The 11,810-nt window shown below is 33.4% G+C and overlaps 2 protein-coding genes across 7 annotated transcripts; both read left to right on the plus strand.

The window, feature by feature from the left end:
• The first annotated feature begins 2,412 nt into the window (after positions 1-2,412).
• On the plus strand, positions 2,413-5,613 carry LOC107012139. Its single transcript, XM_015211890.2, has 6 exons — positions 2,413-2,687; positions 2,781-2,913; positions 3,472-3,575; positions 4,008-4,152; positions 4,262-4,402; positions 4,589-5,613. The coding sequence occupies exons 1-6, from the start codon at positions 2,647-2,649 to the stop codon at positions 5,453-5,455; spliced, it is 1,431 nt and encodes a 476-aa protein (XP_015067376.1). The 5' UTR covers positions 2,413-2,646; the 3' UTR covers positions 5,456-5,613.
• Positions 5,614-5,691: 78 nt separating this feature from the next.
• LOC107012140 (methyltransferase-like protein 22) lies at positions 5,692-11,175 on the plus strand. 6 transcript variants are annotated; one of them, XM_015211892.2, is made up of 10 exons: positions 5,699-5,982; positions 6,549-6,659; positions 7,661-7,734; positions 8,038-8,140; positions 9,178-9,228; positions 10,026-10,176; positions 10,311-10,449; positions 10,626-10,731; positions 10,812-10,977; positions 11,077-11,175. In XM_015211892.2, the coding sequence occupies exons 1-9, from the start codon at positions 5,799-5,801 to the stop codon at positions 10,970-10,972; spliced, it is 1,080 nt and encodes a 359-aa protein (XP_015067378.1). In that variant the 5' UTR covers positions 5,699-5,798; the 3' UTR covers positions 10,973-10,977; positions 11,077-11,175. The 6 variants fall into 6 exon arrangements, with proteins under 6 accessions (XP_015067381.1, XP_015067378.1, XP_015067377.1 ...); XM_015211895.2 differs by having other exon boundaries at positions 5,692-5,982; positions 6,582-6,659; positions 10,812-11,175; XM_015211891.2 differs by having other exon boundaries at positions 5,701-5,982; positions 10,812-11,175.
• The last annotated feature ends 635 nt before the right edge of the window (positions 11,176-11,810 follow it).

Consider the following 11,810-nt stretch of genomic DNA (forward strand, 5'->3'; position numbering starts at 1 on the left):
GTCTGACAGATCTTACATAAATTATGTGTTAAAAATCATAACATTGTCGATCCTCATAATTCTTCAATTATTGAATGATACATAATAATTTTTAATCTACAGAGACAAAGCAGATTGAGAATAACTCGAATAACAAGTTTTAGTATCGCATCTTTCCTATCTGGTAACATTGCAAAAGTAATTATATTACGTAATTTATAAATATGTCGCGAAATTTACTTTTTCATTTATCAATTTTTCATGATTTTGTCATGTGTCTCAAAATTATTACAATATTTTATTTAGTTATTTGAAAGTAATTTTATTTTTATTCATGATGGAGTGATGTTTTTATCATACTACTAGTAAGGGTATTAATTATTTTCTTTCGGGGGATAATATCATATAGCATGACAATAAAATATTTTTGAGAAATAAAGATTATTTTATTGTTAAAATGCTAAGATGTTAGATTATTTATACTCGTATAATCATGTTAGAAATTTTATTTTTTATTTATTATTTAATTATATTTGTAATTATTTTAAACTATTGATTTATTTTTATAATTTTGTATTATTATATTATGTACTATAATATAAATTAAAATTTTTAAAATCTATACGGCCTCACATCTCGAGGCTTACGCTTCGCCCTATACTAAGTAATTAAAATGTCTAACCTCACGTCCTCTGCTTTTAAAACAGTGATTTGGTCTCTTAATTGATAAAATTTAATTTTAGTTTATATGATATCTACCTAAACATATTAAACCTTTAAGTGATTATTAATATGTTATATTTATATCGTTATTTCATATTTGACATAATATAGTCTTAGTTCAAATATGATATATATATATATATATATATATATATTATACTCTTATATAATTAAAGTATTTGACTCAAATTTTAACTTAGAACAGAATTCTAGTAAATTAAATATTAGAATCCAATCATGACTAAACAACTAGCTATTCTAAAAATAAATAAATTATAATAATGGTGCACTAAAGCACTTAATTGAATTATTTTATTTATATAAAGGACTAGGAATAAATTTAAACTTTATACATTTTTTCACTTTTATAGTAATGTACTCATATTTTAAAATTTTTAATTTCGCACACTTAAAACAGCTCAACATAAAAAGCTGTTTTTTTGGGACAAAAAAAATGTCATTTTAGGACTAGTATAATAGTAAAGCTTAGGACTTAAGCTAGTAAACGGTGGGGACAATAAAGACCATTTTCTTCCATAATTTTATATTTTGTATCTTAAATCAAGGAACACCTCTATTTTCTCCTAATAAAAAGCCGATATATCTTATTTTTTCACCACTAAATTTGAATCTCTACATTTACGCCTATGAGTTTATATGACCCTTTCTTTCACTATATATATATATAAGTGAGGAAAATCAAAATATTTAAATTAATACATATTTGACTCATATGTATAATTTATTTTTAGATAAAATTATGTTTAATAGATTAATCTTGATAAATTTAACATTGTTTATTAATTATTTTAATCATTAACTTCACAAATATAAATTGAACAGTTACTATAATAATAAAAAAGAACCGAAAATATGTGCTCCTATTAAGTGATTACACCGGATCATGTGAATTTACTATAGTTAAGCAATGTAATGTGGTGATAATGCATGAAAATTATGGTTAGACACAAAAAGATTTATGTACAAATACTTTTTATTGATTTGATATAAATATTTAAATACGATCCGAGAATGTTTTATAAAAATGACATAAGATATTTTGACAAACATATTTAAATTAAATCCTTATTCAATTCACTTATATATCTATATTTTTTGACAAAATTGTGTTCAACAGATCACCTTGAATAATTATAGCTACACTCCAATTTATTTATTCCCCGATATTCTAAATGATAAATTTAACGCGGATAATTATTTAGTTTGACCAATAACTTCACCAATATTAATTGAACCACTATTGAAACAAAAAATATTTATTCGCATTAGATGATTACACTAAATCGTGTAAATTTATTTTAATTAAATAATGTAATGTGACATCACTATTAAAAATTTATGTACAAACACATATTATACTACTTTTTTTTTATTGATATAAATGTTTAATACAACCCGCTAATTTAGAGTAATAATTAAGGTGAAAATAAAAAAGATGGATCATTTGTTTCCTCTAGTAAATATTTAAGAACCCGCCAATTTCGTATTCTATACGCGCATGTTACGCCTCAACGTTGCCCCACTACTCATTTTTTACCGTTATCAGACCCGATTATTACTGACTGTAAAATCCGACGGGGCACCTAAAGATTCGCAATCAGCACCCAGCTGCTACATTTTCTCATATATAAACTCTCTATTTTTTTTCTCCATAAATATAGTTCTTGTGTATGTTCATATATTTAAGGCCTCAATCTTAGCAAGATAAATTTTCTTTTACTTTTTTTTTTTGGATAAATAGGAACTTCTATTAGACTAAGACACCTCCATAAAGGTTTCTTTTCCCTTTTATCAAAACAAAGCAGCAGCTTCTTTTCTTTTACCTTTTTTCGAAGTTGATTCTTATCGTGAATACAGTTGCATTTTTTTCATCTTGTATAAATTGGTGATCCCTTTCGTTCGGGGAACTTTAAGAAATTCAAGATGTTAGATGCATGGCTGAAAAGCAAATTCTATGCTAAAAGGTAATAATCATGATTCTGCAAGGAGGCTCTGTTTTTTTTCTGGGTTGAGCTTTGAATTTGTTGGTAATTTTTTTTTCCTTTTATGTGGTACAGCAAATCGACAGTAAAGCTCACAAAAACTCGAATCGAGATGGTGAAAAGGAAGAGGAATGCAATGTTGAAGTATTTGAAGAATGATATAGCTGACCTCCTTAAAACTGGATTGGATGTTAACGCCTATAGCAGAGTAAGTTTGTCTTTCCCTTTCTTTGAGTTCTGAGATTTGAACCTTTAAATTTGAAGTATCTTGGTATAAGAAATCTGCCTCTAGCCTCTCGTAAGGTTTTTGTACACTCTACCCTTCCGAGACTCTTGCTTTGTGGAATTCCACAGTGTTGTTGTTCTCTCATGAGATCTCCGTACAGAATATACTAAACAACAACAGCAACATACACATTGTAATCCCACGAGTAGCCTAAGCTGATCTTATTGAACCTATGTTGGATAGATAGGCTGTTTTCTATACGCCCTCGATGTCCAGAAATTACTGCATTTTACTTGGAATCTATAAGTGAAATTGAGAACCTGCTCAGGGCTTTAATATGATTGCTAACATGGTTTTGGAAGGAAAATTTGTTGTAAAGGATGGACCGGTGATTGCCTTGAAGCTGGCAGAGTTAAATTTATTTCATGTAATCGCTAGTCTAGAAATTTAAGTGTCTAATAATTATTGAATTTCTTCTTCTTCCTCAAAGTGTGAATAGCTTAATTTATCCTAATTTGTGATCTTTGTTGTTTGCTACAGGCTGAAGGCCTCCTGGTTGAGATGAATCTCTCTCGATGTTATGATTTCTTGGAGCAGTATTGTGAACACATCTTAAATAATCTATCAGTGATGTATAAACAGAGGTATGTTTTTTTAAAATAATTATTTATATCTTGCTTTTTTCTGCGTTATTTTGATCTTTTTGTACTCAAATTCATGTTAGTTGCTGCTAATCTTCTGGCAGTTTTAGTTGAAATATATGTTTACATTATTTGGCTTGTCAAGATTGCTTAATTAGGTCCATTAGGTACAGTTGTTTAAACATTACGCGGCTCTTCAAAAATATTGTTTGGTGCATGTCAGATCCTCAAATCCTGTGCATTTTGGATGATCTGACACGAGTCCGGTGATATTTTTGGAGAGTTTCAGCAATATAAAATTCTGTTAGCATTTCATTCATGTATGTTATAACTGCGAGATGAGAGGGAACATTACAAATTGCTTCCTTCAGATATTTTGAGCTGAATAGTGATCAAACGAGTATTTCTCAATTTCTGGGTAATATTTGCTTATAGGGAATGTCCTGAGGAGTGCAGAGAAGCTGTGGCGTCTTTGATCTTTGCAGCAGCAAGATTCGCGGATGTGCCAGAGCTACGCGAACTAAGAAGTCTATTTACTGAGAGATATGGAAATTTCCTAGAATGTCATGTCAATAAAGAGGTAGTTACTCATGTTTTCTCCATCATACAATATTTGTCTATAAATTTAAAAATGCAACTTTACTTTTTCTATCGCGATCTGGAAAATAAAGGCATTCTCTTCTATACAGTTTCACCAGAACTTAAAGTCCGTGCCACCTACAATGGAGATGAAGATTCAGTTGATGAAAGATATAGCATCAGAATCTGGTATAGAATGGAATTCAAAGGCTATGGAGCAGAAGCTATACAATCCACTAGTATCGGAACAAGTAAGCCTTCAATAGAACCTCATAATATCCTCATATCTAAGCCAACTTGAAATTTGAATTGCTAAAACTAAGTTTGATCTATTAAGAATTAAAAGCTGTTTCAATTTTTTACATTGTGTTATCCTTTCTGATTGGAGTTTCACGTTTAATTAGCCTTCATCTGGATCTTCTTTGATTCTTTTGCAGGACTTGACCAAGAGTCAGAATGATCAGAAGTACAATCTGCCCCGTAAGATGGAAGAATCACCTTGGAAGAAAGATTCTGAAGTTGCTAAGTTTGATCGTGAGAACGCGAGGCAACTATCCAAGGATAAATTGGAGCATAATTCATCTTACGGCAGAAAGGTAGTCCCTGATGATGAACATAGTTCGTCAAGGAGAAGGACGGAGAGAAGTAACAGAAGGAGAAGAGATAGCCTTAGCAGAAAATCTGACGATTTGCCTCCAGTCAAAGATATTGAAGTGATCGAAAGGCAACAAAATAAACCAGAGATTGAGATTGCTCCTGAAGAAGAATCTGATGACAAAAAGCCATTGCATTATAGGTCAATTATCCCTCCTTATATCAAACCGAGTTTAACAAAAACCACTTCAGATACCGTCTCTCCTACTAGCTCTACTGGAGAAGAAAATTGCAAGGATGATGCAGCTGAAAAAGCCCAGGACAAGCCAAGATCAGCTAGAACAAGACGTGGCACAAAAGTCACAACTGCAGACGATAAGGAAACTCAGGATGAAGAGGACAAACTGATCGACAGGCTATTGATATACTTAAGCCGGAAAAAGTACCAAAAATCAGTTAACACACCAAAAGAAGCAGCAGTTGACAGTCCCAGTAAAGTGTCAAGGCGGAGCAGTATGGGGAACAGGACCCTTTCACTTCCAGCAGAAAGGGAACAAACAAGTCCAAGGGATCAAAGAAGAGGGCACGCTCGAACAAATTCATTTCAACCTGATATGTTGGGTTCAAATAGACATGTCCATCCTAAGCTACCAGACTACGATGACTTTGTGGCTCGACTAGCCTCTCTCAGAGAACAATCAAGAGAATAAATATTTAATTAGATGAATCATTCATATTACATTTCGTAGTTCACTTGTCTTCATATTCTTCGTTTACATGTTGGGATTGTTGTTTGTAAGCAGTATATAAATAGCCCATCTCATGCTATTGTAAATAAACTAGCTAAATAAAGATTTTTTCATATATACTGTCCCCTTCCGTAGAATTCTCTGATTATTTACACATCCCATTAGTCAAAGAATCTAATTTGAATTTTATTTACGAGAGATATTCATCCTTTAAGTTGAAAAAAGTCAAATAAAAAAGGGTTATGCAATTAAGTACTTAAATTTATAATATATCAAAGTGAAATCATCATCTATAGCCAAAATAATGTTTGGAAAACCCCCAAGTGGGTGCGTCGTTTACGACAATTTTGATTCGATGGAGCGCGAAGACGGCGTTCAACAGCCATTGCCGTCAGAGCAAGTGATGAGTGAAGTTCACCTCGGCTGCCCTCCTAACCACTCTGGTCCCCATCTCTCCCATTTTACCATCTCGCTACCGCCTCGCTACGGTAAGCCGAATTTCCCTATATTCTTCATTTAGCTCCGAGTTGAACATGAGCGCCGACGAACAATTCATAGCATCAAAATGTCTACTACTGTATTATTTTTGTCTTGATAATTGCTCCGTAACTGTGTTGGATTATTAAGTTTCATTTTGATTGGAACTCTTATTTCCAATTTTTATCTCCACGAACAGTCAACAGTAATGTCTAATTTACTTGGAGATTTTTGAAAATCCTTTGTTTCTACTTGTTCTTTGCACTTTTTCTTCTTTGTTTTCTTTTGATTACATAATATTTAACTGGTGATTTAAAATGATAATAGTAAGCATCATTAGAGTGACTATTGAACTGAGTGGATTGTTTGATCTGAACAATTAGTAACAGGGGATGAGGTTAACTCGTATGCTGGCCTCTTATAAGAACTGAAAAGCACTATTAATTTTGTTGTTAGAGTAGCCTAAAAATCTGAAGCGATAGCAAAAGCTTGTTGGAGTGTATGTACATACTAGTAATACTCTCTGAGTATAGTATAAGAACTTTTAAAAGAAGTTGTATTCTTTTCAACTTTGTAGAAAATTCCACTTTGAGAGGAAATATTGATGCAGTTGAGGATATATCAATTTCTGCATCTACTATGTTGGACTTGGATGAAGATGGTGATCTTATTCTAACACGACGAAAAAGTAAGTTATCTGCACCTAAAAAGGAAGGCTTCTATCAAGAACTCTTTTTTGTGAGTGTAACTTATGTCCACCATATATTCCAAGTGACACAATGCACCTAATGTCAATGAGTCAATCAGTGTTTGTTTATGAGCTTTTCATCTCGGTGCATACTCTTTCATGTTATTTCATCTGCTTTTGTAATCTAACGGGATTACTGGTTAATGATTAAAATGGTGGAGGTATTCCAATGGAACTGTACAAAAACATGAAAATTTGTAGTTAATGTGAACTTTACGCTGATTTAGCCTGCAAGTAAATGATTTCTGGCTTCGATTTCTGCGATTGGTTAGAAAATCATTGAGTTTGTGAACGTCTGATCCATGTAGATCATAATAGAAGCATCTGAAGTTCATCTCAAGTGAACAGACATAAGCTCTCTCTTTTCCCTCTTTATAAGTAGAGTGAACAAGACCATCATGATAAAGTACTCCCTTCATCACATTTTGTTTTAACTGTTTAGTTTAATCTGTAGTGAAAAGAATGGCCTCTTTTCTCAATCTCAAAAGTCAGAACTTAAAATCTGGATAAGGTTTGATGTGTAAAATGTTACTTCTAAAATTTGTCATGAGTCATGACACTGCTTTCATGCATTCCATGATTACTTTAATATCACAAAGTAACTAATACCAATAGGCAGAAGCACATGTTTTTTTCTCTTGATTTCCTCTGTATTCGACCATGTTCAGTGAATTCAGGAGAAGGAGTTGAGAGAAGGCACAAAGTTTACGTAGACGAGAAGTCCATTTTTCTCTTAGTGATTTTATAATAAAATTGGGGATATTTATTGAATTTCCTAAATCAACTTAAGATGAATGCTCTTAAGAAAAATTCACGTCTACATGGCTTGAATAGTAACATGGAGTCACTGGTTATGTATTCAAGCTTCTCATCACTCCTTCCACCAACATTTTATATCAAATAGCCATATACGTAATACATCGTTTTCCTTCTACTTGCAGAATCACCTAGCCATCATCTTGTCTTAACCATCCAGCATAATATCACTTCATCCATACCTAGAGTTGGTTTGCAGGTAATCAAAAAAATTCAGAGTTCGTTGGTCCTTATGGCTTGTCTTCATCTACCATTCCTCCATTCAGCTTCTCCCCCCATATTTAAAAGAAGTATGTTAAGAGTCTATGACATTTTCCATATGCTTTTGCTTCTCAATTTGTACAAGGAAATGTAATAACTGAAAACTATGTGAGCGCATGTTCTCTATTCCGTAAGCGTAAATATGTATTCCCAAATGTCAGTAATCACTCTTATCCTCATTATGCTATCTCCAGTTGAGTGCTTTATGTGCTATTCATTTAGTTGTTTTTTTCCTATTCAGGTTTGGAGAGCAGAACTAGTGCTTACTGATTTTGTGTTGCATGTTATGTCTACATCATCTGATTTTGATAAAGTTGTTGCATTGGAGCTTGGGGCTGGTACAGGTAAGTTTCATCACCTTTAATTTGTTTTGTTCTGTTTATAGTATAACCGCTGGTACCTCTAATAATTGCAAACTCCCCCATTCACAGAGTAGTGATGCCAAGATACGGTACTCGCCTGACAAAAGTTTCCTATATCCATAATAAGTAATTTAAAAATTAAAATGAAAAATACAAATAAATTGTTAATATTGCTTTTCAAAAACTCTATGACAAAAAAGAAATTTAAATTTATTGGTCATATTTTTTTCTAAACCTTTTTTCTTGAATTATTTTGATGACGAAGAGTGCTGTTTCAACTTGATACTTGAGGACAATCGTTCCAGCCTTCTACCCTTCTCCACTCTAATACTTAGCTTGATGAAACAACCTGGTTTCGAACATGTGGTATGCAGTGTGCACATTACTATGCCTGACATGTTGTGCTCTCTGCCATTGAACCAAAGCCTTGGATTTTGGGGTACTTTTTTTTCCAAAAATACAAAAACCACTATAATGCGTCAATTCTCAGCTAGTTGAGGTGGGCTATATGTATCTCACTATCCATTCCGCTCCCTGTGGACCCATTTCATTTCTTACCTTGATTATGTTTATAATTAATGGACACCTAATCATATAGCATGTACTCCTGTTTATCAAACAATTAATTCATGCTTAAATTTCTCCTTATAGTACAGTATGATATACCTCTTATGTGAGTCTTGATAAGAAAAGGATATGTGGGTTCAGTTGCTGGACCCTGGTGTTAGATCAGGTACCTCTTATTGCAAACCGTATTGGAATCGGTAAATGGTATCTTATTGGGTCCAGAAACATCAAGATCAGCTCGGTATCCTTTTGGATTTAGAGTCATTTTTATTTGGTGATACCTGCCCTGCTGCCATTGCTACCACTGAATAACTGAAATTGTATTCTTAAGGTTTTCATTTGCTTGTAGGAGCATCAAAAAATTACGGACTGATCTCAAGTATTTAGATTTATTCAAATTTAAGGAATTAGTATCTGCCGTATACAAGATATTCTTTCAATGTTTTTATCAGGGTTAGTTGGAATTTTGCTTGCCCGTGTTGCTAAAACTGTCTTCATAACAGGTAAACAACATTGAAATGCAGAAGTTCTATTCTATTTTTTTTTTCATCTGCTAACAATTTATTAGTGTGCTATGATCTGTAGTGTCATCAGTCATGCACAGCATGTTTTCTCAAGTTATTCTATAGATTCTTTTTTTTTTTCATACATCTTTTTCAATCGCTTCAGAAGCTTTTCTAAGCACTAATGTTTTTTCAAAATATTACTTGGATTCCCATATATAATCACTTGGGAGATTGGTAACTTCTTTTTTTATCCTACTTTTTGTGTGACTATACATTTTACTTTTTATCACCGGTAACATCTTTTTCAGTCCTAATTTCACATATTGAAAAGTTTGCAGTGGTCACCTTCATTGTTATGGTTTACTCATCCTTGTCTCTGAGGCTGCGTTTATGTCTAGTTGTATGTTGCGGATCGTGGTGATGAAGAACTTAGCCACTGTGCAGGGTGAATCTTAATGCTGCTTTAGGCGGCTGCTTATTATTTTATCTTTTTCTGCGAGTAAATAAGTGAGACTGCACTTGTTTGCTAGCAATTGCCACTTCCCATGCAATATATGTAGGCGGCAAGAGCTCCAGGCATAGAAATGTTATTTGGTTAGTGTAGGTCCTTTAATTTAAGGCCATCTGCTATCAGAACTTCATTTAGCATATTTTGGAGTTTACACCAGTCACCATCAATTTTATCGTTGTCTTCTTTTTTCTGTTGCTATGAACTGTCTATCCTTAAGTTAGAGCACTAAGGATGGCATGCTTTTGTCACATTTTCTGTTTAATCCCCAAGTTGTATGTGTCAGACCATGGAGACGAAGTACTTGAGAACTGTGAGAAAAATGTGGATCTTAATGCTGAAATATTCCATGGGAAGGCGTCTGTTCATGTACGTGAACTTGATTGGAAAAATTCATGGCCTCCTCAAGAGGAGAATACTGCACCATCTAAAGGAAGGTAATTGATTTGTCTGTACCATAAGAGACAGCTAGAATTGATAACTACCTTTTGCTAACTTTTTTGGGTGGTTCTAGCAATGATAAGTAGTACTAGAATATAAGCTCTAAAGCAGATCAGCCGAATTTGTTCAGGTACTGCTGGACCCAATCAGAAATTGAAGAACTCAAGAAAGCTTCTTTGCTTCTGGCTGCTGATGTCATTTACAGTGATGATCTGACTGATGCATTCTTCAGCATCTTGAAGAAATTAATGTTAGACAACCCGGAGAAGGTACCATGAATAAATCAGGAGTACTCTGCACTTCTTTTGGGTGATGGTGGTGTCAGGACCAACTTGCACATACCTCTAGTCATCCAAAACCTTTAAACATTATGTTGTTGGCACCTTTAAGAGTGGAAGATCATAAAAGCATATTGGTTGACTGATTGTGTTGGCTTTTACTTCAGGTGCTGTACTTGGCTATGGAAAAGCGTTACAACTTCACCCTTGATGATCTTGATGTTGTTGCTAATGGATATTCACACTTCCGTAGTTACCTGATCACAGAACAAGGTCAGCACGAAGCTGCAAATAGATCGAAAGGTAATTGGCAATTCATCTCCACTCTACGTTTATGATATGTTACTATGCAGCAGATGACGCAGGATGTAAGCAGCTAGATGGTGCATCCAAGCCCTTGTTTGTTGGTGAACAGATTGATTTGAGATACATTCCATGTTATGTGCTGAATTACAATAGAGGGGATGACGTCGAGCTTTGGAAAATTAAGTTAAATCATAGAGCACTCTTCTGAATTCCGTAAACACCTTTTGTTGATAACATTTTATCTTCAGTTGCTATGAACTTGAAATTCATATTCATGCTCTATTATCATCACCTGTCATTTTTATAAAATAGATTGGTAGACCTGCAAGTGGCTTGTTCATGTGGAGAAAGGGAAAAAAGCACCAAGCAAGAAATTTGCAGGTATAATAAAAATAGTAGTGGTTTCAGAAATATGACTTCTCGACTTTTCCTTAGTATTCTATTATAGAATTTAGATGTTCGAAGACGCGTCACATGCAATATTAGAATCTTTAAAATGGTGCTTTTTTTATTGAGAACCAACTGTATACTTTTGCTGTGCAAAAGCTAGCAAAAAGTTCTCCAATCCTAACATTTCCTTTCTGTTATTGTCTTTACTCACTAAGAGAAGCTTTGTCCTTTTTTTTGTTTGAAAGCACATTTTCGAGCCAATTTGAGCACACCACGATTATTTTACACGGTATTTGTTATGTAGTTGTTAGTTGTCACCGGCACAAGTGCCGAATAAACCTTTTAAACAAGGTTTAGGCAAATTAAAATAATCGCCAATTGATTAAGGTGTCCCTTGAGTGACTAAAAGGAAAGTTAAAGTCCAAAATTTTCAACTATATACTAATAAACAAAACAACTGCATGCAAATACTGGAATTACTTATTTAAATAATTGCACTATTATCCTACCTAAACTTGTATTGAAAGCTTCTGCTCAACCCCTCCACAGCACTAGAAAAAGTAATTAAAAGGAAAAGAGAAGTAAAAGTAGAAAACATGTATTGTTCTAATACATGTTTATTTTAAAGTGTTGCTCCTATACTTGTTGAACAACTG

Source organism: Solanum pennellii, chromosome 3 (genome assembly GCF_001406875.1).
Source record: "Solanum pennellii chromosome 3, SPENNV200".
Taxonomy (NCBI): Eukaryota; Viridiplantae; Streptophyta; class Magnoliopsida; order Solanales; family Solanaceae; genus Solanum; species Solanum pennellii.

What these genes read in the sequence shown, in the direction of transcription:
- LOC107012139 (XM_015211890.2), top strand. Translation starts at nt 2,647, where the DNA reads ATGTTAGATGCATGGCTGAAAAGCAAATTCTATGCTAAAAG. An exon ending in AGCAAATTCTATGCTAAAAG is followed by an intron (nt 2,688 to 2,780) that starts GTAATAATCATG and finishes TATGTGGTACAG; the next exon opens with CAAATCGACAGTAAAGCTCA. An exon ending in ATCCACTAGTATCGGAACAA is followed by an intron (nt 4,403 to 4,588) that starts GTAAGCCTTCAA and finishes ATTCTTTTGCAG; the next exon opens with GACTTGACCAAGAGTCAGAA.
- LOC107012140 (XM_015211892.2), top strand. Translation starts at nt 5,799, where the DNA reads ATGTTTGGAAAACCCCCAAGTGGGTGCGTCGTTTACGACAATTTTGAT. An exon ending in TATTCTAACACGACGAAAAA is followed by an intron (nt 6,660 to 7,660) that starts GTAAGTTATCTG and finishes TTCTACTTGCAG; the next exon opens with AATCACCTAGCCATCATCTT. An exon ending in TTACCTGATCACAGAACAAG is followed by an intron (nt 10,732 to 10,811) that starts GTCAGCACGAAG and finishes GTTACTATGCAG; the next exon opens with CAGATGACGCAGGATGTAAG.